General features: G+C 51.6%; 1 protein-coding gene across 1 annotated transcript in view; it reads left to right on the top strand.

The window, feature by feature from the left end:
- Positions 1-26,643, top strand: part of LAMA5 (laminin subunit alpha 5) — a 232,150-nt gene that overhangs the window by 50,357 nt on the left and 155,150 nt on the right. The window contains exons 3-8 of the mRNA XM_032959653.2: positions 5,411-5,528; positions 8,813-8,931; positions 11,193-11,363; positions 15,507-15,604; positions 16,900-17,015; positions 26,492-26,610. Of these exons, the coding sequence (XP_032815544.2) occupies positions 5,411-5,528; positions 8,813-8,931; positions 11,193-11,363; positions 15,507-15,604; positions 16,900-17,015; positions 26,492-26,610 (741 nt within the window). The remainder of the gene's footprint in view (positions 1-5,410; positions 5,529-8,812; positions 8,932-11,192; positions 11,364-15,506; positions 15,605-16,899; positions 17,016-26,491; positions 26,611-26,643) is intronic.

Here is a 26,643-nt window from a genome sequence, read left to right as displayed (position 1 = left end):
CGCTGTGCTCTGATCCACCGCACTGATCCACCGCACTGATCCACCGCTCTGATCCACCGCACTGATCCACCGCACTGATCCACCGCACTGATCCACCGCTCTGATCCACCGCTCTGATCCACCGCTCTGATCCACCGCTCTGATCCACCGCACTGATCCACCGCTCTGATCCACCGCTCTGATCCACCGCACTGATCCACCGCTCTGATCCACCGCACTGATCCACCGCACTGATCCACCGCACTGATCCGCAGCCGGGATCCCCACCCGCTGCACCGACCCGCTCCTTCTGCCCACTCGCCCTCTCGGCTCCACGTTTCTCCCCTTCCTCAAGGAGGGCTTGTTTCAGGATCGGAATGTGGTCCGGCATGTGGCCTGGGGAGGGGACTTATCAGATGGATTTAATAGTGGGGGGCGGGGGGGGGCGCAGGGGATTGAGGAGATGGGGGGTGGTGGTGGTGGCTCAAACTCAAAAGGGGGAGGCTGTTCCAAGTTTTCCCTCTCAGGCTGGATGCAACTTTCGTCGCTGTACCGATCTTATCGGGATTTAAAGCGTTGGGTTTTTTTTTCTCCGCCTGTTGTCCGCGCCATTCACTGGTGCCCGACACGGGGTACAACGGAGCGACGGATTTGAGGGCTCGGTGGGGGGAGGGATTGGTGGGGAGGGATTGCTGGGGAGGGTTGGTGGGGCAGACTCGGTGGGGAGGGCTTTATCTCTGTTTGGTTCCACGCCGTCGATATACAGGCAGCTCTGCTGATAGCGGAGAGCGTCCGAGGAGATGATGGAGGGAATGTGGGAACGGCACATGTCCTTCTCGAATTGGACACGCATAGAGTCATTGTTTCCATTATCAAGCAAATTCCCATCGGCTGAATCGATGGATTTTTGCTGGTGTCAGTTTTTCAAGAGCGAACCGCGGACTTTTATTCCAGCACTGCCGTTGATCGACGCACTTTAAATCGCAGGCGTGATTTAAAGTGTAACGTCCACGTGCGTGGACATGAAGGTCCATCCTCTGTGTTGAGTTTTGAATTCATTTGATTTGTTACACGGCTGATCCCTGTTTTTACACCGGGGGAGATTCGTGGCCCGTGAGCACAGCAGTGACAACAACAAAACGAAAGACAAAAACGTGAACATCGCAGAGAGCGTCGATGTCCTTTAGGAATATTGCAAACGAGGTATTTAACGGTCGGATACACAAAGCACTCGAGTGCGCATTTGGACACAGCGCCAGTTATCGCCGTTCCAAAAATCTCGATTTCGGAAACCCCCTTCGAACCTTGAACACAGCTCGTAAGTGGCCGTTGCGCGGTCTATTCCGACCGCAGTGATGCCAAATAGGCTCCTCCACTGAAACTCCGCACGCCGAGAAGTGTCGCGCCACGCCGGTTAAAGACCGAATAAGTTCTGCGGTGTGCCTGGAGCCCGTGACGCCCTCTTCTCGGGGGGCCTTTCCTTCCACCGCCCTCTTTAGCCAAAGCTACGGGAGAAGCTCGCGTGCATTGTGGGAGTGCGATCACAATGGGGAGCAACTGCACAGATAGAGGGGCCTGTCGGTAGCCTACATGCTGTACTGCCTCCTCCTGCAGGCGTCTCCTTTGCATGGCGGGCGGGTGTTGCGCTTTGTGGGCACGGTCTTTGCGCGAGCCACCAAGCCTGCCGTCTCGCCGATTGCGGGCTTGCGTGGGCACGACGGACAATGTTGCTTGGAATATCTTCCCCTGTTTTTGATCCCGATTTGGGCAAGGTACTTGTTCGTTTGATCGCTCCGCTTAGTCTTTGTTGACTTCGCTTTTGTCATTTTGGCGGGCCGGGTCACTCATCTTTGCAAGTGGGGCTCGTCTCACGAGTTCTCACCTGGTTAAACTAAATACAAATGAATCACGACGTTTCGGGAGCAGCACAAGCGACCGTCATCAGGTGGGAAAGCAACACAAGCCTGTTGCTCCCGAAACGTCGTCATTTGATTTATTTTCTACCTACATGACTTTGCCGAAAGAACCAAAGAGTATGGATTCCTGCAGGTCACGAAAGCTTCAAATCTAGATTCAATAAAATTGGCCATGTCATTAAAGCTGAACTTGAAACTCATTCGGATCTCTCACGCAGAGAAGTGCACAACCTCACTTGTTCAAGCAGATGTCACTGTACTACTTCTGAGTTCCCTTCAAGTGACGGTTGCCTACGTACGGTGCGAAAGAAATTCGCACAGAAGGCAATTGCACTTTACCACTCCCCTGCCACCAAAGGGAAATGTTTGTCGTGGACTTCAGCCAAATTTAGCACGGAGCCAAATTTAATGCGCCGTTTATTTTTGCGCGCTCACTGCTGTTCAGGCCGAGACCATACACCCCTCGCTCCACGTGAGAACCCAGTTGAATCACGGGCGGCTTAGCTGGATTCAAACCCAGGCTCTGAGCGGTTTCCAGCTGAGCGGCGAGTGACCTCTGAGCCACGTGGAGCTGCTAGCGGTGCTGGCTGGTGTCACCCCCACACATCGCTACGCGTGTGTGCGCACTCGTGCGACTGTAAGCACACCCCAGAGTTAATAAGTGATCGATGGAACGCCGACCGACCAATGTGGGTGAATTACAGTCACATCGCGGGGTTGTGACAAGTGGCTTTGGTGGGGGAGTGGGGGAGTGTGGGGAAGGCCCTCATCCAGCAGTGGATTGACCGACGACGAAAGCTTTTCAACGTGACTTGCATTTCGGGAAGGTCCCAAAGACGGAGGGCGATGATGTTTTGGCCGACCGACCTTCAACAAGAGGCACGCTTCAGTTGCTCATTTAACGTGGCAACAACAGTCAAGCAGATGACACGTGGCACAGTATCAACCCCCCGTGGTGGAACGCACACACTGCACCTCCCGATTAGTGCCGTTGGCCACGTACGAAGGAGGTTCGACGTTACGCACATCCCATGCTCTCTTTGGGACATTTTTTGTTGTTGTTGCCAGGATCAAGAAGTTGAAAAAAAATAAAACTGGTTTTAAAAAAGTGTTTTTTTTAAACAACGGTTTTATTAACAACTTTTTTTATACTCTTTGGTTCTATTGGGTAAAGTCACGTAGGTAAAAAATCAAATAACAAAAATCACGACGTTTCGGCCACGACACAAGCGGCCTTCATCAGGTGAAGGGACGAGACTGTCTGGAGGAGAGCGCTGGAGTGAAAAAAGCCACGCTCAGATCACGACCTTTAAGCTGTGTGAGAAGAAACAAAGCGCCTTGACAAAGGAATTAGCATTTAATTTAGCATTGAAACTTTTTTTTTAACTCACGGTCTTTGGGAAGTACGTCAATGGCGCCTGCTTCTTGTGCGAGCCGATTCCACAGTTTGGGGACCACGGCGTTTTTGACCTAAACAAATATATATAAATAATAAGGCGTCCATACAAAATGTGATTTGCTTTAAAGTAGCGAATTAGTTGATGAATTGGCGCCGATTTTGATACAGGCATGCATTGTCACCGGATCTGAGTACGTGTGCAAAATGTGGCATTTATTGGACAACGGGAAGTGGACGAAATTTTGATTACAAGGTTTGACCACGACAGACACAGGAATCAAGTTAGTAGAACCGTTGAAAAATAACGTGCTTTTACCCTTTCTGGCAAATTGAAACTTGAGGCGCTAAGATGTTCAAACACCAAATGGAAACCTTTTTTTGCAGGGCGTCAAGTCCGCATTGACCGCACGTACTTGTGGCAAAAACATTGAAACACGCATGCTCTGATGATATATGCATCGTCTTTGAAACCGATTGTCCTACGCCATAGAATGCAAAAAACCCAGACGACGCAGAGAGCGTGAATCAGAGGAGAGTGGCGTAGTCTTTGTTCGCGTAGCGCAGAAGGGGACGAAGCGGTAGAATGCGTCGTCTGCGTTTGTTTAATTTCAAATTAATGGCCTTTACTTGCCGACACGTTTTGCCTCTGAGTCACTGACCCGAGTGAGGAGAAGGCACGAATGAAACCCCCGTGATTATGCACAGGCATCAACGTGAAACGATCCGGATGATCCCGCCACAGCTAATGACCGCACAGACCCGCTGACTTGCAGACCGTGTCGCCATCATTGTGCTCGTGAGGCCTCCTGTATGACGTCTCAATTTAACCTTCATTGTTTTTGCAAACGCCCCATGACCAAGTCACCTGGAACGCGCCCAAATCCCGTCGCATCCCAGGAGCTAAGCAGGTTTTGAGCCTGGATGGCGCTCGGGTGGGTTCCTGCCACCGTGCATAACAACAGGCCGCTGCTGTCAGCTGCCCCGGGGGGCTACGTTGTCAGCCGAGTTGTGCAGTGCAGCAACGTCCATTGTTCTACTGTACTTCTATGCTTCACCAACCCGCACCGACCAGTGTGAGGGAAATAACAATCCCCATGAGCCGCATGGCGTGGAGGGGGCCCCTCATCCAGCAGTGGATAGGCACGAGGATTGTTAATGTAAAAAGGGACTTTTAACGAGTTTCGAACTGGAGTTGCCCGAATGGAGGTTTTTTTTTTTTGGGTTAGATCGCCTAAATATAAATGTGTTGTTAAACCCGCCACCAACCGACACAGCCATTTAGTAAGGTTTGTCACATAAACAGAACATGCCAATTAGTTGCTGCTTCAGCACGCCTGGTGTGTTGGAGAGTAGCGACACATTAAAACAACACATTTATATTATTTACGTGATCTAACCCAAAAAAAAAACCCATCATGGATAATATTGGCCACGAAAGCCTACGTGTTAAACTGGCTTTGCCCTTTTCGTGAATGTGGCGAAGTGGAATCCCGACCGCTTGCACGGGCAGTGGTGGCTGCACGCATGGCCTGTAATCCAGCACTGTGGATGCGGCGAGGGTTGAGGGATCGCCGCACAAATGTCGTGAAGCTCCCTTCTCGTGAGCGCCGAGGCCACCATACCCTGGCACGCCAGGAGATGGCGGTGCAGCAAGTGGACTAATATCCCGTCTGTTTCCATCTGTAGGGGGATGATGGAGTGTTGCACGCTTCGCACGCGAGGGTTTTTTTTCCTCGTACTCCGGTTTCCTCATTCGTGGAGTTTGGCCGAATGTCCCGATTTTAAGGTCGCGGAAACTCGGGCAATTCTTGCCGCCAAATTCTGGCTGCCTTCCCCGTTTCTCGTGCCTCCGAACCTCAGGAAACCGCACGTTACAAATGTGTTAACCCTATTTTTAACGAACGCAACACATTAAGCAACCCGTAATACCATCAGGATGGATTACCAGGCCTGACGAGCGCCATTTACGATGTTTTGCCAGTCGCTCTTTTACGGCCACGAGAAAGAGAGCGCTCGCGCGTTGGGGCCCCCTTGAGTGACTCGCCGGTTAATGGAGTGCGGTGTTGAGGGTGCCCGCTGATGATTTTTTTGCCGCCATCGTCCTCCTGTGTTGCAGCTTTACCACGTGGCCTACGTGCTCATCAAGTTTGCCAACTCGCCAAGGCCGGACCTGTGGGTGCTGGAACGCTCCACGGATTTTGGGCAGTCCTACGCTCCGTGGCAGTACTTCGCTTGTGAGTGTCCATTTCCATATCCCCCAACGGTTCGTCGGCCAATGAATATGAAATACCATGTATGATGTGCCTTCGCCTTTGTAGATGATAAAAGTTATTTTGAATCGGTGCATATTGGTAGAGTCTTCCAGGTGGTCACAAACTTAGGCCAAAATTTAAAATATATAGAAATGTCGATGGGAATAATGAATGAAGGTGGAACCAGACAGCCACCTGTGGTTAAAACCTGGTTATCAAATGGGAGTGAGTTCATGGCATTAGCCTGGTATTCATAAAATGCACTTGGCTAAATTCCAGCTATTTTATCCCAATCGTGCCAATCGCCGTCATTTCACGAGATTCTCTTTTCGGATCTTTCTTGGAGCAGTGCAGACCCGTTGTGGTGGATATTGGCCTACGAAAGCGGGTATATCACGGAGTTACCTCCGACATCCCTCCAAGTGGCCCCTTGGTCCATGCGCAGGAGAGGGCAGCACTTCCTGTCCGTTCGTCGCACGAAAGCCAAACCGATATTTTTTTATCTTCAGAGCTGGAATTCAACTACATTTAACGCAACGATAATAATAACCTCTATGTTATAAAGCGCCTTTCATGTTGAAGTAAAATCTCAAAGCACCGCACATAAAAATACAACTACACTCGCAATTATCAATCAAATCTCAGCAAAGTAGAAAGCTGATTTAGACAATTTGCTTTTAATTGCGATTTTTGTATTCTATCTACGTGACTTTACCGAACTAAACCAAGAATATAGAAAGCTGATCGTAACAATATCAATGACGACTCTCGAAATTCTATGATAAAAGCGAAAAATAAAAATTGATGGAAATGTTTTTTGCCGTCATTGGCCACAGGGCTGAGACCATCAACCAGGTCCACTTCAGCCCAGAAAGACAATGACCTTCCCCAAATAAAATGTCTCTTCTCCTCCCCGCCTGCTCTGCTGAGTTTGGTGTTCTGATACTGTCGATGTGTCTGGTAATGCCGTCCAGAACGTCAGGATGTGGCAATGTATGATATGAGTGAGGAGGTGGAATACAACATATTTGATTTTTTTTTAAACCCAGTTTAATCACAGAACACTGCCCGGATCCGATCCTCGGTTCTCAGTGGTGGCAGCTCAGCACGGTGACCTCTGCGTGACCCAGTCACGTGTCCACTTTTGCATTGCTGAGTTTTCTCTCTGTTCAGGGAACGTTATTGCTCCAATTGTCTTCGCCAGCGGCACACTCCCCAGAGCTGATGCAGTGATTGTGTTTCAATCGGATGCTTCCTTTGATCTCAGAGCTGTTTGCTGTGTTTTTCATGGGACCCGGGTTTATCAGCCCCCTCTGAGTAGATCGTTGTACGGATTATGTCTGCAAGTGTTTTTTTTTGTAACGCCTTATCTGATAAGAGCATGGGTGACTGCAACACAGTCAATTGAATCAAAGAGTTTGCTAACTAATCGGCGATAGACCAAAGGATACGTTTTTACGTTTCCGGAGATGACATCTAGATGTGTCTGACGGTGAGACAAAGGCGGCCGGGCGCGGTGCTGGCCACCCACCCTTTGTAAGTGCCCGCTAGCAGCACTTGCCCCAACAGTCCAGTTAAGGCTATACAGGGGATCTTTGTCTTTGCATCGGCACGCGATGAGAAGGTTACGAGGTTTAAATTCCAGTGTGAGGTCCACTCGGCCGCCCGTCCACCGTCTGGCCTTTGTGAGATGAGTCGTATGTGTGTGCGACAAAATATACAGCAAACGTCGTTGGTGACGCTTTTGCTTCTGCTGCTGCTGTTGCTGCAGTGGTGCAGAAGCACGGCAAGCATCAGCGGGGAAGGAGGGTCGTTGCTCAAAACGTCACCGAGTGTCCACCTTTCCTTTCAAGGGTAGTCGCTGATGAATGTGTTGAGTTTGACGGACAATTAAATCATTTTGGAGCAGCATAATCGGGGGGATGACGCGTGGAAATTCATAGATCTACTTCCGACGTAATTTTCACGTGGCCTCATCCACACGAAGCAAATTGCTTGGTGATGCCGCGTTGGCAGTGGTGCCAAAGCAAATATACTCTTTGTAGAGGCGGTTAAATTTTGACTTAAAACTTTCGTGACTGCAGGAATTCATATTCTTGGTTCTTTCGGTAAAGTCACGCTTGATGAAGGCCGCTTGTGTCGCGATCGAAACGTCGTGGGTTTTTTGCTTTTATTATTTTAAATTTATAATTTGAATGTTAAATTTTTTTTATTATTATTATTACATTATAATTTATTTATTTCTATCGACGTGACTTCAGCGAAAGTACCAAGAATATAAAAAAACACTCCTCAGCATATTCGTCGATTGCACTGTGACCTTCAAGGGATAAAAACAAATATATTGAATTGGTGGCGTTTCAGGCAGTGGCCCTTCTTCATAGCTCGTAATTGTCGTCAAGTCAACAGCGTCTGAAAAATGGAGAGGGCTGGTCCCCGCCATGTGGAAAGGTAGAATTTCCATCGCTGGCTCGGCACCACCGATGGGGCACGGGGCACCGCGCCACACTCGCACTGAGCGGTGAGACTCGCCACGCTTGTAAACGAACGAGGCGCCCCCAGGGGCGACGGAGGTCGGCGGCTGACGAGGCCCTCGCTGGACTGGTTACTGGGTGGCACCAGGGGAATAGGCCCCTTGCGCGGCCGACCAACCTTCACCGTTGGGTTAGGGTCTTCGTTAAACGAACCGGCACGGCGGCTGTGGTACCGTTCAAACCGTTGGCGATGGATGTCCACCGACCTCAGGTCAGCGGAGGTCTACGGGAACGACGCACGGACACCGAGGGGTTGGCACGGTTGGCCACGTGCGGTGCGAAAGACGCTCGACATACACACATGCATGCCGCGTGGCTTGGCGATCGCTCGCCGGCTGAACGGATAATCGAGGCTGACGTTAAACACCACGACGTTTCGTTTGCAGTGGCAAATCAAAGTGGGCAATCGCACGCAAACACATTTGATGCCATCTGGGCAGGCGGCGCGAGTTGGGAAGAGTTCCGTTTTTTTTTTTTAATGGGGCGAGGGATGTTGGAACCACGTGGAAACGAGTTTTGACGGCGTTCAGCGGTTTGGGGAAAAAAAATAACACATCACTTTAAAATGTGACCCTTTTTATTGACTACGCAAGTGAAGAATAATCTCAAAGGGGTCCTCGTCACGGCCACCGTTGATCACTGCCCGTGGCGCAAGCGCGAGAGGGCTCCGTGTTTGTTGAGCGTGCGTTGCCGGGCCCGGTGCCGTCCCGCCTCCCCCGCCCACCCCCGCAGCTTCAAAGACCGACTGCTGGGAGCTGTTTGGAGCGAAGACCCTCGAGAAAATCCGCAACGACGACGACGTCATCTGCACCACGGAGTACTCCAGGATTGTGCCGCTGGAGGACGGGGAGGTACGCTCCACGACGGGAGGGGCGGGGGGGGGGTTTCTGTGCTCGTATTTTTTTTAATTTCACGCCTGGGCCAGTGGACGCCGCTTTGCGCAATACAGCTGCCATCTGGTGCATGGCTTCGGTGAGTCCGTAGCCCTAACCTCGTACTCTAACCCTCCCCTCGTCACCCCTTTCTCCCCGTCACGGTTATGGGCACGCTCATTCGCCAAATTTCGGTGAAACTTACCCGCAAATTGCTCGATTGGGATATGCATAGCGATCGCTGTCCGCTACCGGCAGACCAATGCCAATGAGACTCATCCTGCTCCCTTGACTCCTCACCTGCTTGAACAAAATCAGCTTCAACTAATAGCACTGCCCCACTGCCCCATTGCCTGGGACCCCAATACCGACTCTGATGAGCCGCAGCAGTATATTGTCAGGGCGGCAGTGATTTTGCACCGCGCGTGCAAAAAAATAAATTAATTCTAAATTGACTTGACTCTGAAAGGGGTGGGAGTACCCACACTCTACCGCACCGCACGTGACCTGCCAGTCAGCTCACACGCGCCGGTGTTCATACTTACACTGCGCCCCGGGAGATTGATTCGAACCGGCGAACTCCGGATTGCAAGTCCGGCGTGACGACTCGTCACGCCGGGGCGGCGCGCATGTCAACGATTACACAAGTAAAGTAAATACGCGTCGAATAATCTGGCCAGCGCTGTGACACGACCGAACAATTATTTCTACGGATGGCCTCTGCTCCCGGGGCCTCCCCTCGGCCACACACAGCTCCACATGCAGTGACTGAACGATCCTCCCATCCGCTTCCAGGAGATTTCAAAAAGCCCTCTCAGCAGCTGCATCCCCCCCCCCCCCCCCCCACGTGCGGGGCATTGTTAGTGGCGTGTGGTCGCGCGGCTCCCACTCGCCAACCCCCCCCCCCCCCCCCCCCCCCACGGTTGTGTTGGAAGCTCAATACAACCGTGGGGCGTTGGCCAATCGCCCCCGCACACAATGGGGCACTGGGAAGTGAAAACGCACGTGCACACGCACGCACACACACGCACACATGCGTGCGCGCGTCATTGTGCACGTACGCACACGCGCACACACGCGCACACGCACACACGCACACACGCGCACACGCGCACACGCGCACACGCACACACGCACACACGCGCACACGCACACACGCACGCACACGCACACACGCACACACACGTGTGTGCATCCTCCAGCAGCAAGCGGGAGCGAAAAGCGTTCACGGCAAACGGGCGCCAACCGTTAAAGCGGTGCCTACGTACGCACGTGCACAGTCTACATAGGCTGTTGGGGCCGGCGATGTTTACACGCCGCACCAGGTACTCAGTTAAGGCAGAGTCGACCTAGAGAAGAGCGTGGATGGGTTCGGATATCACTGGCTAATGATGAAAATACTTGAATATATAGAGGACTCCAGAGCTCGGGCAAATTGTTGTTCGTGCCAGCTCACTGCCTGGCCAGCTTTGTCTGTGCTTCCTCAGCGGTTGCGAGATGCAACTTGCATCAACGGCGCTGCGACAAACTAAACATCATCATTATTGTTGTTTACGTTGCGACGATAATGATTCTCATGAAACGCAGTCAAGGGCTCCAAACCCGCGCGTGCCAATGAACGGCAAAACTCGATTAGTGCGATTTTTATTACTCCTGCTTTGTAAAAATTAAGCAGGAATTAATCCCGTTGAGAGACTGGACCCTTGCCTCAGGTTAAGCGTGGATGGTGCCTGCGGGCTACTGCGCTGCTACCGCTACCAGCAGAGACCGTTGCCGCAATATGTATTGTTGTAGCGTACTATGCCCCTCCGTCTATGCTGCCCGTTTGCACCAACCCGCACTGACCGGTGCAGTTAAGCAGCGCGTTCGCAAAGCGTCTGAAGATACAATTACATGGCGTCATTGCCGTCGTCCGTCCGTGCCAATCGATGAGAATCATGGCGGGGTTAGGGGCTGTGTTTTTTTGCGGGGAGTTTCGGAGCTGGCCGATGAGTCCGATCGTGGGGCGCGAGAAGCCACGGAGAGGCGAGTGTCGTGGAGGGCTCAGAGCAGCAGCGTCCGGTCCTCCTCTCGGGTCGTCTTCGTCTCGCCACTGGCGTCGGATGGTGCCCCTGACCTCGCGTTGATCCGATTCCCGAGCGAGTTGCGACGCCAACGCCCCCGGGCCTCGTCGTGCCGTCGCATCCCCCACCCCCACCCCCACCCACCCCCACCCACCCCCACCCACCCCCACCCACCAGGTCGTCATCTCGCTCGTCAACGGGCGGCCCGGCTCCACGAACTTCTCCTACTCGGAGGTGCTGCGCGACTTCACCAAGGCCACCAACGTGCGCCTGCGCTTCCTGAGGACCAACACGCTCCTGGGTCACCTGATGGCCAAGGCGCAGCGGGACCCCACGGTGACGCGCAGGGTAAGCTCACGGCCACGGGCCCATCGGTCCGTCGTCGTCCCTCGTCCGCGAAGGTCGCCGCGGTCTTTCGTTGCTCTCCTTAAAGTTAAAACTAAAGTGATGTTTCGGAATGTATTTGTTTGGGTTCGATCGCGTAAATGTGAATGATCCGGTAAAAACCCGCCACCGCCCGACCGCTCGGATGGGTGACCCTTGACCTTGCATAACGACAGGTGCCTGTCAGCTGCCGAGGGGGGGGGGGGGGGGCTACGTTGTGCAGTGCAGCACCGTCCATTGTTCTGCTGTGCTTCTATGCTCCCCGCCTTCACCGACCCGCACCGAACAGTGTGAGGGAAATAACAATCCCCATGAGCCGCACGGCGTGGAGGGGGCCCCTCATCCAGCAGTGGATAGCCACGAGGATTGTTCATGTAAAAAGGAACTTTGATTGAACGAGTTTCGACACAGCCAATTAGTGAGGTTTGTCACGTAAACAGAACGTGCCGATTCGTTACTAGTATGGCAGTAAACCCACAACATTTACAAACTATTTTTAACTCGACCATGTAAGGCCCACTGAGGTATGTAGTTCTTTTTCAGAAGCGACCTGGTCACAAATGATGGCTCAACACAGTGGCTTATCACGTGGAAATGTATAGCAGTCAAGCGCTCTAAAAGCACGTTGATTCTTAATGTGGAGGGTGAAACCGGAGTACCGGGAGAGAAATCCACGCGACCACGGGGAGAACAGGCGAGCTCCAACCAATGCAACGGGCGTCAGTGTTGGGATTGAACCCACGCTCCAACTACATACCAGGCCAGCGACATACTAGGCCAGCGAGTTAACATCTCAGTTTTGGGATTGAACCCACGCTTCAACTACACACCAGGCCAGCGAGTTAACATCTCAGTGTTGGGATTGAACCCACGCTCCAACTACATACCAGGCCAGCGAGTTAACATCTCAGTTTTGGGATTGAACCCACGCTCCAACTACACACCAGGCCAGCGAGTTAACATCTCAGTTTTGGGATTGAACCCACGCTCCAACTACACACCAGGCCAGCGAGTTAATATCTTAGTGTTGGGATTGAACCCACGCTCCAACAACATACCAGGCCAGCGAGTTAACATCTAGTGTTGGGATTGAACCCACGCTCCAACTACACACCAGGCCAGCGAGTTAACATCTCAGTGTTGGGATTGAACCCACGCTCCAACTACATACCAGGCCAGCGAGTTAACATCTCAGTTTTGGGATTGAACCCACGCTCCAACTACACACCAGGCCAGCGAGTTAACATCTCAGTTTTGGGATTGAACCCACGCTCCAACTACACACCAGGCCAGCGAGTTAATATCTTAGTGTTGGGATTGAACCCACGCTCCAACAACATACCAGGCCAGCGAGTTAACATCTTAGTGTTGGGATTGAACCCACGCTCCAACTACATACCAGGCCAGCGAGTTAAGGTCTCAGTGTTGGGATTGAACCCACGCTCCAACTACATACCAGGCCAGCGAGTTAAGGTCTCAAGGTTGGGATTGAACCCACGCTCCAACTACATACCAGGCCAGCGAGTTAAGGTCTCAAGGTTGGGATTGAACCCACGCTCCAACTACACACCAGGCCAGCGAGTTAAGGTCTCAGTTTTGGGATTGAACCCACGCTCCAACTACACACCAGGCCAGCAAGTTAACATCTCGCCTCCGCGCCACCGCGGCACGCTCTTCCTTCTCTTGCTGCCGTCGGCCCAAAAGCTCCTGAAGTAAAATCAATAGAGGTAGCGTTTGTTTGTACTTTGAGATCGGTTCAATGCGGTGGTTTCATTACAAATGGGGCACCTATCCTCAGGAAGGCAACAGTAGTTTTCTCTAGCATGCGACCGTGGAATTTCCACAACTGGCTAATGCACACCACCCGACGCTTACTTGTATACGGGGGACTAGATCATCATCATCAGCAGAATGCCTCCCCAAGCCCTGCCAGTTCTCACGATCCTGCGATGTAACCACCCGCCCAGAACTCGCGCGCACATCGCTACGTCTGGCCCTCCTCTCGGACGAGTTCCATTCCTCGGGCCGCCGCTCCCCGTTCGTACTCTCTCCTGTTCACATTTGCTCTTTGATTCGCATTCCTAGAGAAACGTCGCGGCATCACGGAGGGACGCGTCAGGCGCGATCCCGGGTGGAAGAGGGGGGGGGGGTTCATGGTTGGCATCTTAAAATGAACACGCGGGGGGTGGGGATCGAGGAGGAGGAGGAGGGGGGGGGGTGATTCACATCGGAGGGCGAGGAGCTACGCGTGGAGGGCTTGGAGTGGGGGGCCACTCGGCCTGAGGGATGTGAGGAAGGCGGTGGTGGGGGGGTTTATAAAGGTTATCTAACAACGTTCTTTTGATTCAAGTCTGCCCCTCCCCCGTCCTCCATGCTCCACGATCATCCCTCCCTCGCGTTCATCCACGTCGCAGTTTTTGTTGCTCGCTGTCGGTCACCCCCCGCCTCCACCCCCCCCCCCCCGCGGGGCGTTCTCTCCGAGAGTATATAAATATTCAAATGTTCAAATTGTTACATTTCTGGCAAATCGCCCGAAGATGCTGGATGTAATTACCAGCGAAACGTCGAACTCAAATTCTAAATGTTGTGGATTCACTCTTCAACCACACCGGTGGGTTGAAGAAGTAACTAGTTGGCGTTCTGTTAACGTGACACATTTTTTACCGATTGTCTGTGTCGGGTGGTGGAGGGTTGCGACACATTTATACTTGCGCAATCTAACTCAAAAAACCTTTATTATGTTAAAATTGTAAATAGTTTCATCATTATTGGTCAGATGATCATCACAATCAGGCAGGCCTGGGGAGGTCCACCTCCAACAGTGGGCTGACCAACAGGCTGTTCATTTACATATTACACATGGAATCTATTACAATAAAACGTGTAACATATCTTTATTGCATTTTTCTCCATGTGTTTTCCTGGACAAATATAGTAATGGGTTAGTTACCCATCTTTTTTGCTCTCTGCCCTGAACTAGTGGTTGAAAATTCCACGTTCCTATGGTGTGGGCCCAGTGATATGTATAAAGTCTCGTTTCTTTTGGCAAGCTTCACTTTAGGTGTGAAGCCTCATTATCAGGCACGTTTTGCATTGAAATGTTTGACAAGTCATTCTAGATTTGAAGTTTTCGTGACTGCAAGGATCCATACTCTTTGGTTCTTTCGGTAAAGTCACGTAGGTATAAAATAAATTAAATCACGACGTTTCGGGCGCAACACCACAGCAAGAAACAATTTCTTGCTGTGGTGTTGCCCCCACCTGATGACGGACGCATGTGTTGCGCCCGAAACGTCGTGATTTAATTTATTTTCTACCTACGTGACTTTACCGAAAGAATCAAAGAGCACATTGGACTTTTGTCCTTTTGTAAAGGGAGCGTATCTCATGGGTGGGATGAGCTCAGATTACCCACAAAAAAACACGAGGGGATAACACTTAAATATACTCACAGGAGGGCCTCCTTGCTGAACTGACGTCTGCTGACCATTTTGAATGCCAGTGATTTTATTAAATTAGTTTTTTTTCTCTCGAAAATCTGCACGATCCACCAAAGGCCCTTTTCCTCCCAAAGAGCCTGCTCACAGCTGCAGACCGCCACCGCAGCCAGCGTAAATGCCTCGTGTGTTTAGAGAACAACGTGTTGTATTGTTTTTGCAACGCGGTGTAGGAATACTGTGATAGTCGTTTACAGCCCCGTGTCAAACCACTGCTTCCCATGCTGTGTCGGTCATGGCTGTTGGTTGACCATACTTCGCCCCGCGGCGGTCTGTGTGGGGTTGGCGAAGGGCGGCGCCAGAGATGGTTGTTCAGATGCTACCCGCCGCCGATGTTCGCCGGGAATTTAAATTTTGGGTGCTCAAACCACTTCGCCGCCGCTCTACGCAATGCGGCCGCCTGGCGGCATTTGCTGATTTCAAATGTTCGTGACGGGAGAAAAGGCCGCTGAGACGGGCATCCTTTTGCGAGGGAGTAGGCATAAGAGTTGCGAGACCAAACATCGGGGATGTCCCCCGAGCGGCCAGGAGCGCAACTAACGCTTGGCAATTCGCGCGCGGGAAACGCTGTTTTGGCGGCGTGCGAGTGACGCTCCCGCCGTTGTCGCAGTACTACTACAGCATCAAGGACATCAGCATCGGTGGGCGCTGCGTGTGTCACGGCCACGCCGACAGCTGCAGAGCCAGGAACCCGCACAACCCCTACCTGTGAGTACAGCTGCTGCCGACGCTTCCCATCGCGCGCTCACTTAAGGGGGGAGGGCGGGCGCGGGCGCGGGCGCACCTGCGTCTGACACGAGATTCCTTCGTAAGAAACGAACGTTGACTTTTTTTTTATTTTTGACGTTCACCAATTTTATCCCAGTTGTTGCCAGCGGTGTGGCGCGTCGTCGTCACGGGACCAAGGATCCGCGTCGCGTTGGATTGTGGCCCAAAGAAGCGGATGTCACAGAGCTACCTCTGAGATCCCTTCTTCAAGTGACCTCTGGTCCAGGCACTATTCCCCAGAGTGTGAATATAGCCATTTGTGAAGTGCAGAACAACATTTTACGCGGTGACTTTTTGCGTGCAGTTATCGGTCTTCCTCGCAGTGGCTTTTGGCTCGCCATCGAACAAAGACGGTCACTGCATCGCGCGCTTTCAGATGCGCTTCTGTGGTCGTCTGGAACGCTCTTCCTTCTATTATTAATAAGCCACTGGAGCACTTTTAAATCTCATTTCTTGAGAACTCCTTTTTCTGTTTCGTTTGCTTGCCTTCCCCCGCTCCTCCGATTAGAAACGGTTGGCCACGTACGGTGCGAAAGAAGTTCAGTGTACACACCTTGGTGACCGTGCTGAGGCCATCGAGCCGCTTGCACTTGAGCCACCTGGGTTAATCACAGGCAGCGGCTCAGACCTGGATTCAATCCCAGGTCCTCAGATGTTCCGGGCGAGCACTGTAAGCGGCGCTCCACCTGGCCACCTCGAGAAAAACATAACTCTGAAGTCACTCTTCGGTGCGCTCTCGTGACGTCACTGCCGTTGGCATATCAACACGTTTTTTTAAATAAACAAAATAAATTGTACTGTGACGTGACTAGATTGCGTACTTAGAAGTAACTTTAAAGTATCTCTTGCTGTGATCGAACACGGCGGTCACTTATACAAGCGCTGTCCAGGAAAAAATCCTGCTCAGCTTCCGAGATCTTACGAGGCCAGCTGCGTTCCAGGTTGATATCGTCATAGAACTTATGCTGAATGCTTATGCTGATTCCCACCATAGAAATATGGAATTTACACCCACAGGCTCATGACCACTCAATGGAGATGAGAAACCGTGCGATGCTCTTTGCACGGAAGTTCGCTTTCGTTTGACTTTCTTTAGCCCAGCATTCTGGAGTCCAGGAACGGCCCACACCAGCGGCGCAAAATGTGGCGCTACGCGCGTTGCTTACCCCGGGGGGGGGGGGGGGGGGGGAGTGTACTAAATCAAGAGTTACTCCCGTTGTTTGTTTCCTCCGTAGACTGCGGTGCGAGTGCCAGCACAACACGTGTGGGCAGTCGTGTGAGACCTGCTGCCCCGGCTTCCACCAGAAGCCCTGGAGACCGGCCACCGTCGACAGCGCCAACGAGTGTGAACGTACGTAGAAGTCCCCGCCGCCGCCACCACGCGGGTGTGTTGACACTCGTCAACGCGTAGTAGGAGGGCTTTCGCGACCAATGTTATTCGTCATGAAGGTGTTTTTTTTCGTGTTCCATCGTGTAAATGTGAACGCGTCGTTAAACCCGCCACCACCACCCGACGCAGCCAATTAGAAAGGTTTGTCACGTAAACAAAATGTGCCAATTGGTTACAACTTCAGCACACCGGTGGGCTTAACAACACATTTATATTTACGCGATATAGCCCTGAAAAGAAGAAAAAAAACGACTTTATAACGGTTCCACTGTTCAAGCCCTCCCCGCGTGGTCCAGAGGAGAACGCCCGGTCGTTTTTTTCTCCAATTCAGAATCTGAGCCAGTTGCTGCTGACGTCACACGCTGACGAGAATGACATTATGAATCCCCAACCTCCGCCACCACCCATGAGTCTGTTTTGCCCGGAGCCAGATTCGGACGTCCTTGTGAGGCCAGAATTTAACCGTTGGGTTCCGGCTCTGCTTGGCAAATATCCAGCGGATAACGCCGACCCCCGTATACCGTGAGGGCCCCTCACTGGCGCAGCGCTGGTGGGCCGGTGGAAAAGGGGCATTTCTAATCTCCCTCTTGGCAACGTGCACGGGTGGCTTCGAGGTCAGAGCGCTGCTGAGCAGGCACTGCTGGTATCCTGGGTTCGATTGTGGACAGCTGGCTTTGATTAAACCTGGGTTGTCAATTGCAGTGAGTTTGTGATATATGAAAAGGTCAGAAATATGAACATCTAGAGAAAATTACAGTTTACGCCATCATGGACAAATACTATCCTCCGTGTGGGTGGTTAACCCTTTCCCATTCCGATGACTAAAATAAAATAACTTTTATCGGCACCGAGGCTCCCACAAGGCCATGCAGGAGGGCGTGTGGCACAGTTTGGCGCCAGCTATCGTAGAGTGCGGTCGTGTCTCTACAGTTCTCTGCGGTGAGTACAGTGCCTTTAAAAACAACGGCGCTCCGCCTCCTGAATAAAATTAACCCTGAACCGCTTATGCGTTCCGAAATTCAGCGGTGAACGGGACCCACCCTTCAACTTGCAGATATTTGGTCAGGGTTTGATATGTCATGGCCAGATATGTGATATTGTAATGTAATAGTTTTTTTTACTGAATATCACATATAGGATCTCAGCCATTGACCCAAAATGGCTTTATCGGCACCACCCACTGTAGCAAATGCCATCAATTATTTTCTTTAACAATTTTATCTCTACACTACAAATATATTTGATGGCAGGAATAGCATGGTAACATTTTATGAGAAATTGTCATTCAAATGGTACCATCATATGTCTGAGAGAGAATATCGTTTCGGGGGGAGAGAAAAAAAATACGGACGAATCCATGGAATATCAAAAATAAATAGGAAATATATTTCCAAAACAGATGGTGTATACACTTAACCTTCTGACCATGATGAACACTGCCCATGGTGGATGCTGCGGAATAATTTTCCACCCCAGGTGTCGTGGGGCTAAATTATGAGTCCCTGTAGCGCCGTGCTACCGCTTAGCAAAGCAGCCCAATGGGGACCAACGCTGAACATTTAGCGACATTCAGAGCCCCACTCACGACCGCATAGCGGTTGCAGCGAATGACCCCTTTTTGTTGATCCGCCGTTGGACGAGAGCCCCTCGCGCCGCGCCGTGCGGTCCACAATAATTACTTATCCATACTCTCACCATGCTGCTCAGTGGAGGCTGGTGAAAATGGGGGAGCCTAGAAAAACATGACAACAATGAATCTTGTTGCACTGACTTTGATAGCCTCGCAACAGCCGACGCCTGTGTGTGCATGATGGTTGCCCATCCAAGCACTATTCAGGCTAAATCCTCATTAGCTTCTGAGATCTGATGAGAAGTGCATTTCATTTGATTTCGTCATCGGCACTAGAGGGCGTGTAAGCTTGGAGGTATAAACTCGGGTTCTGAAGGTATAGCCATTATTTTGCTGAAGTGTACGTATATATGTTGAACATTTTTCGCGCCGTAGGTAACCAACCGGGCTTATTGGAGGTGCGGTGGAAGGACGACAAACTAAGCACAAAAAGCAGTTCTGAAGAAATGAGTCTTCAATCTAGATTTAAAAGTGCACAGCACTCTGTCTATGCTGGTTTGTTCAACCCAGAGGATGAACACGAAATTTAGCAGTCTTCTGAAATTCGTGGTTAACAAGGTCAGTGTCTAACTGTGTTGTTGGCCGACTGGTTTTGCATCGCGTTATTGTTCTTAGGTTTGTTGAGTTCTCGTCTCTCATCTTCTTGTTGTGTTTGCCTCCGTACAATTTAACGCTCTCTATGTGCTATGTACGTGATGTCCCCCTATGTGCTCCCTCACTATTTGTTTTACACCTGATGACGATCGCTTGTGTTGCGTTCGAAACGTCGTGATTTATTATTATTATTTTAATATAATTTTCTACATACGTGACTTTACCGAAAAAAAAAACAATGAGTATAGTGCACAGCTCCGTTGGCTTTCCAAATATGACGCTGGTAGAGTGCTTCAGCTGCAATCAGGAGGGGCGTTCCTTCAAATCCCGGGTTGAAGGTTGTCTCCAGCCCATCGTTCCTCAACGGTCGATAAATTAACAAATTCAACGGTGGTGGATTTTTGTAAAAAAAAAAAAAATCAACGTGGAATTGTCACCCACCGCCTGCAGGGCCTCCGACAGAGATGCGCCTCGCCCCACTGGTTGAGCCACGGTGGGGGGGGGGGGGGCATTTGCCCCGGCACATTGTGAGCGCGTGCGCATTGCCTGCCTGCAGCGATCGCCGTGTAAAATGCACATCCCACATTTGTCCCCACATGACCGCCCCCCCCTCCTCCTCGCACCCCACCACACCCCCGCCACCCTTTTCGATAACCCTTGGCTGCCCCGCTTGTTTATGGTGCGCGCCAGTGCTGAATCAGTGCACTCGGGAATAGGGCCAGGCTGGGCAGAGCGCAACAGGGGCTTCTGGGAGTAATGCGTTGCACATTTTGCATGAACTCATTGCAGTGTCCACCATGAAAAAAACAGACCTCGTCTCTGCATCTGCTGCATTTGCACCTCCCCCTCCCGTCCCCCTCTGCCTAAGAGTAGCAAATTCCTCGTTTGGCCCGGACAGACGCAATTCAGAAAGTCTGTCCCGATGTTGTCCACGGTTTAAGAATATTTTCCCGCCTCGTCCTTGATTCACGACGTGAGCAAAGCGTGGGCGACTCTGGCCGAGGAGTGGGTTGGGTTGGCTGGTTGAGGAGTGAGCGGGGCCTGTGAGCAGGAGGTTCGTCTCCGATGTTGGGGAGAGGTGAGGAGGAGGCCACTCCCTGTGTGGGCGGGGTGAGTGGTTGAGTGCCACAGTGGCTAGGAGATGTGAGCTCCCTCGCCTGGTATACAGGAGGACGTGGGTTAGATCCCCGCCCTGACGCCTGCTGTATATTTGGAGTTTGCGTGTCTCTCTCCCCTTGGTTGTGTGGATTTTTCTCCGTGTCCCGCGGTTTGTTCCTCCACATTCAGAATAATGTGTTTTAGAGTATTTGGCTCCGAGAAATGTCCCCTTGACAAGCTACTTCGTTGAGCTATTATTTGTGGCCAGGTCGCTTCTGAAAAAGAGCTGTACAGCTCAGTGGGCCTTACCTGGCGAAATAAAAAAGAATAGTTGATGCAAATGTGGGCGGGGCTGACAGAAGGAGGGGCTGACAACTCGCTATGTGTCCAGGTTGGGCTTACCAGAAATGGGTCGCTTTTAGCCACCAAGCGCCAGGCCACAAACCTCAGCTTGATGGCCCCATTCAAAAGCATTTCTTCACAGGGCCGCAGTCTGTGCTCTCTGAGAGGCGAATCTGTCACTGGTATATCTGGTCAATGGCAACCTCGGCCACTCGGGGTTCATCCTAACGTCTGTGTCGCGATCGATGTTGGCGCTTGTGCATTGCTGTATGTTGAACTTCTTTTGGCACTGTACCTAGAACAACCATGCTAATCGGAGGTGCAGTCCACCACTACGCCTCCAAGGTCCTATTCTTACAGCCTCCCATTGTCTGGTCTTCGCTTACCAACCTGTGGCTACCACTCCAATGCCCGTGCCCGGTATCCGGCCCTCCTCCATTTATAAACTATCGTCCCACTCATCACAAACCTCCCCACCCCCGCCCCGTTCCGTAGTACATCTGTGACTGCTTTCTTTCCACGAATCATTTCGGATGCGCCCAAGTTGAATTAATTAAAAGTCCTGTTCCCAATTCGCTCGTTTGTGGTAAAAGAAAAAAAACATGGTCATGCCGAGATTCAGCTTTCAGTTGGCGACATTTGCCGTGGCTTGGACGACGTGCCGGATGCTGTTCGTTAATTTTAAAACATCCGCTTCAACCGAAACGGTTATCAGCAGCTGTTTGGCCAGCAGGACCGCTTCCTTGTCTCAGTTAAAGACACTGTCAACAGGTCACTTTGTGCAGTTTGTGTTCATGAACTGAACTGGAGGCCATGATAGGCCTTTTTTCTTTTTCCAGTTGGCGGATTTAGACCGATTGGCATGTCGGGATTGCAATCCACGCAATTTAAGCACAGACGGGATTATAATGATAGTACCAGATGAACATTCCTCATGTTGTAGTAGTCATGCACGAGATTAAGTTGCCTTTTTCAGAAGACGATTTTTCCGCAGATGTTTTCATCCGACACTAAGTAATAAAATAACGTAGACACTCTTACGTGAGAAAGCCTTCCCGAAACGTGAACCCGAAACTTGACGGAGTGTGAACTTAAAGCAAAATCGCCGTTTGATTTCAACGTGCCACCAGTGTATTAAAATCGTGATGGGGCTCGGAGTCAAAGTGAGCGTGGAACTTCACGAATCACGTGTTTTTTTATACCGCGGTTTGTTTAGGCAGCCCACCAACTTTCCTGCTGCGGGGAATGTCATTATTGACTCTGATAGCGGTTCAAATGTGCTCTCGCTTCTGGATTGGGGCGCGCTCAAGCCTCGACGCACCCATTGCGGACGGCGCTGCAGCCGTGTGACCCAACCATCGACTTCACTGCAGACTCCGTAAGCCCCGGAATGCAGATCCTACGCTAGGCCCCGTCAGAGCCCATGCCCCTTAAACGTTTTAGAATTAGAGAAGGGCCGGAGGCTTGGTGATTAGATCGATCAGATCACCGAGCCGGCACTGTTGAGATCCTGGGCTCAAATGTGAGTTTCAACCACCTGTGATGAAACTGGGTTCTCGAGTGTGATGAGTCGATGATCTCAGCCCTGTCACGAAGAGTGTGGGATTTATTCGATAGTAGAATCATAGCAAAGTTTAACTTAACGCGTAATATTTACCCATGGGCTTTACAGATCAAAGTAGAATTTGATTAATGGATGCAAATCTTGAAGCAGTTTCAGCTTCGCTGATTCTCATCAGCAGGGTGTGGTTTGTTAAACAAACATTGGTGAGCAATGCCCTCAATCTTCGCCCAAAAAAGGCAGATTCATTGCAATCGCGTTGACCCAAAGGTGGACTTTGTCGCACAGGCCAGCGAATCGGCGACTTGAGTTGCAGAAGGACCGTCGCTCGCTTGTTTTGTTTGCGGACACATTTGAGATGTGCGCTGTTCGCCGCCGTTTAAAATTATCTCGGGCTCTTTAACGTCCCATCGACCCCCGTGGTGATTCCCCGCAGGGATCAGCGGAGGGAATAGGGGGCAGCTGCTGGACTACACCCATCGTCGGTGCAATGCAGTGCCAGTTGCACTTGGCGCTAAAATATTCAGCTGCTCGGTAAAAGTTGAACAAATTTAAGGCTTTTTTAAAATTAATTTGTTTACCGTGTGCTGGATGGGAAGGAAAAACATAACCCCCGTGAATTTAGATTTTCAGAGTAAATGTTGGCATCAGTGGCCAGCGTTCGCTTTCCCAGGCCCGCCTGGTTTATATCTGGGGCCACGTTGCAGCAGTGCGTGTGGTTTGTGTGGGGAGCGGTCGTGTGGTGTGTATGGGAGGCGGTCGTGTGGTGTGTGGGGAGCGGTCGTGTGGTGTGTGGGGAGCGGTCGTGTGATTATCTGAACCGATCCTGGGCCTCACTTAGGTCGACGCTGCCCCAAATGAGTACCTGGTGCGGTGTGTAAACATCGCCACTGGGGAGACAAAGGCGGTCGGGCGTAGTGCTGGCCACCCACCCCCTCATGTACCGTTCCGGCCTTCATAGGTGCTCGCTAACAGTACTTGCCCCAAAAAGTCTGTTAAGGCTATACGGGGGATCTTTGTCTTTGTCTCGGGGGGGGGGGGGGGCGTGGTGTAGGGGATGGGGGCCGGGTGAGAAGTTGAATCTGCCGGGGATCTTTGTAGAAGACCGTCAAGATACTGCACACACCTCCACAGCGTGGCGTGTGTGGCGTGTGTGCAGTGCCGGATGAAGCTAGTGCGGGGCCTGTAGCCCAAAATAATAAAAGAAACATAATTATTAAAGCACGAATTTTTTTTACTTGCACGGTAAAGTAATTGTTTTTTTTTCATTTTCTACAGAGCCAGAAATTACGACAAACCGCTAACCTTAAACACCCAGTCGTTCACAAAAGTCGCAGGCGGTATAGTCCTATAGTAATAGAGCAAGTGCAGAATCACCGAACCGGAATTGATAGCTTGAAGCATTGAGCGATGGGCCCTTGAAAGTGTGGGGCCCGTAGCTACTACATATGTAGCTACTTTTGCCACGAGGATAATCCGGCACTGGGCATGTGTGGCAAGCGTGTGGCGCATGTGCGTTGGTTACTTCAGCCTCAAGTCTCTTCGTTAGCTCCCCCACCGCCCTCCTTTCCGCAACGAGAGCGCAGACATTGGTCGTCTGTTCCCACAACATTCGACGCGACTTGTCCTTCCCCCGCAGCTACGATCAGCGCGGTCTGGCCGCGTACGCCGCGAAAGAAGTTCAACAAACGTACATACTATCTGAACCGGTCCTGGGCCTCACGTACACACTCCGCGCTATGGGAGCCACGGGGCATCCGCGTCGTCTTTGTTCCGCTCCTTCGCGGACGTTTCGCTCCTTCCTGCCGCTTCGATCCCATCTCTCGCCCTCCAGATTATTTCTCGTTTTTTTTTTTAACGCCAGATCGTTCGCACAGAGACGATCGCATAGAGACAGTGGTGAGCCATTAAATTGCGGTACAGCAACTGGGTTAATGACCTTCCTGTATCGGTAGCTAGGGGTATCATCCCGTCTTTTCGACCAGGGGTCCCCAACCCCCAGGCCGCGGACCGGTACCGGTCCGTGGCCTGTTAGGAACCGGGCCGCACAACAGGAGGTGAGCGGTGAGCCCGCGCGTGGCCCGTCCATTATTTTATTATTTACCACTTCCCGCACTGCGCACTTGTCTCAGTCACAGTGCTGGTAAGCCCCACAAGCTAACCCCTAGTCGCCAAAATGGGCAAAAAACAAACGTTGCTGGAGAGCTTCTTTGAAAAGGGGGAAAGACCCAATGATGACCCCCCCCCCCATGAAAAAAAATTGTCTTCCACGAAACCGGTCCCTGATGCCAAAAAGTTTGGGGACCTCTGCTTTAGAAGAATCGTCTTCAGGAAGTTCATTTTCATCTCGCTTCCCAAAAAAACGCCTAAAAAGGAATGTAGCCATCGCCCTAAGTGGGGCGTTCCTCTGATCCAGAGCCTCGCGAGCTAACGGACGCGGAAATTCCACATTCCCATGGCATGTGCCAGTTCCCCCCTGCCCATTGTGTACGTATACTGGCATTCCCACCAGTGCAGTCGCCCTGCAGTCCCAGCAGTGGTGGCCTGGAGTGCCTTGAGTCATGCTGCCTAAGTGTCTGGCAGGAGGAAGGAAGCGCTGAGCGATGGCGGCAGCGAGCACGCTACTCCGTGACTGCTGGTGACCTCTCGATCTGCACGCGTTGATCAGATGATTTTGCCGCTCGGAAGTTTCCACGCGACAAGCCACTTCGTTGAGCTATCGTTTGTGGCCAGGTCTCTGCGGAAAAATTAAAAAAAGCTTAATAGCTCAGTGGGCTTTGATAGCTAGGAAACAGAAATATGTTTCCTAACTATCACGTGATGATCTGCACTGGCTGCCTATCAAATATAGGATCACGTACAAATTATGCCAGGTCGTCTTCATGAGCCGCCATCAATCCGCTCCGTCCTACCTCGCCGATCAGCGCCTACCGGCTGCGACAGACCCAAATCGACTCCGACTACGATCCGCGGCTCGCGGCGACCTGCCGCTGTACCCGCCGCGTCTAAACCTCGCGCGTGACACGGCCAGCACAGTTTCGAGGTCTCCTGCCCAAAGACCTGGGAGACCACGAGCAGCTCATGTCCGGGGATCCATCCCTGAGTCTGAGCCAGTTTCGCAACAGACTCAAAACGGTGTTGCTGTTTCAGAGAGCCCACTGCAACGCGTGGTCATTGCGCATTCGTGATGGACTGGAATCGTATAAGTGTGCACAATAACAAATGTTCTTACTTACTTAATAATAAATAGTTTAGTTTCATTTATATCTGTTTTTTTCAAGCGATTTGCTCACCTTTTTGATACTGTGCACTCCTGGCGTTTGTTTGTATAGTTTGTTGTTGTAACGTTCTGACCTGTGAAAAAGAGCTTTATAGCTTATCGGATTCCTCCATTTCAAATAAATATTCTGATCTCTATTTCGCAAAGTCGCATTGAGGCTTTAAAGAAGGGTCCTGAAAATGGGGATGTTTGACCAATTTCATTTGCAAGTGAGCATTCTTTACGCACACCACCAAAATACGATTGTATACTAAAAAAATAAAGTTCAGATCGTAAGCAAAGTCAGAACATTTATAACGTTTCGAAATTGCAACTTGCCAAAAAAATGGCTAAAAATAAAGATTTAGTTTTTTTATCCAACCAGTGGGAAAAAACATACCCGCTGTGTTAAGGGGGGTGGAAAAATGTTCCCTCCCGAAATATGTTGACGCACTCCAAAGTCGGAGGTCCCCGTGGGGCGGGCATCACGACGGCTAAAACGGACCTCGGGGACCTCCCCAGATGCTTTGCACTGAGAAGGCACGGAGCATCTGAGCAACACGTGTGTTGTGTAAGCATGACCCAATCGCAGATCCAGCATTAAGTGGGGGACTGCTCTGGGGTCGCGAGTTATGTCGCCACACGTGCACGTGCACTCGCGTGTGCGCGTGGAAATTGGGGGGGCGGCGGTGCAGCGGTCAGCGCGCTACGCTACGAAAACCCGGCGACCCGGCTTCGATTCCCGCTCAAGGCCAACACCGGTGACGATTGTCTCAACGAGCGTCCTGAGCCTCCTCGCAGTCGGTGGCCGCGAGCGAGAATCGAAACCGGGTCGCCGGGTTTTCGTAGCGCAGCGCGCTGCTGACCGCCGCACTACACGACCGCTCCCCCCGCGCGCGCATCCGACGAAGGTGCACACGTCCGTTTTTCATTCTGGCCTCGTCTTCCCACAGCCTGCAACTGCCACGGCCACTCGGAGGAGTGCGAGTACGAGGCGGAGGTGGAGAGGACGAGAGGGAGCCTGAACGTGCGCGGGGAGCGCGAGGGCGGAGGTCGCTGCCTCAACTGCCGGGTGAGCAACGGCCTTCGCCCATCGGAGCTCCGT

The sequence above is a fragment of the Petromyzon marinus genome, chromosome 23 (assembly GCF_048934315.1).
Source record: "Petromyzon marinus isolate PM22_M1 ecotype Great Lakes invasive population chromosome 23, UKy_Petmar_22M1.pri1.0, whole genome shotgun sequence".
NCBI classification, from domain to species: domain Eukaryota; kingdom Metazoa; phylum Chordata; class Hyperoartia; order Petromyzontiformes; family Petromyzontidae; genus Petromyzon; species Petromyzon marinus.
This window is presented reverse-complemented; position numbering and strand designations above follow the sequence as displayed.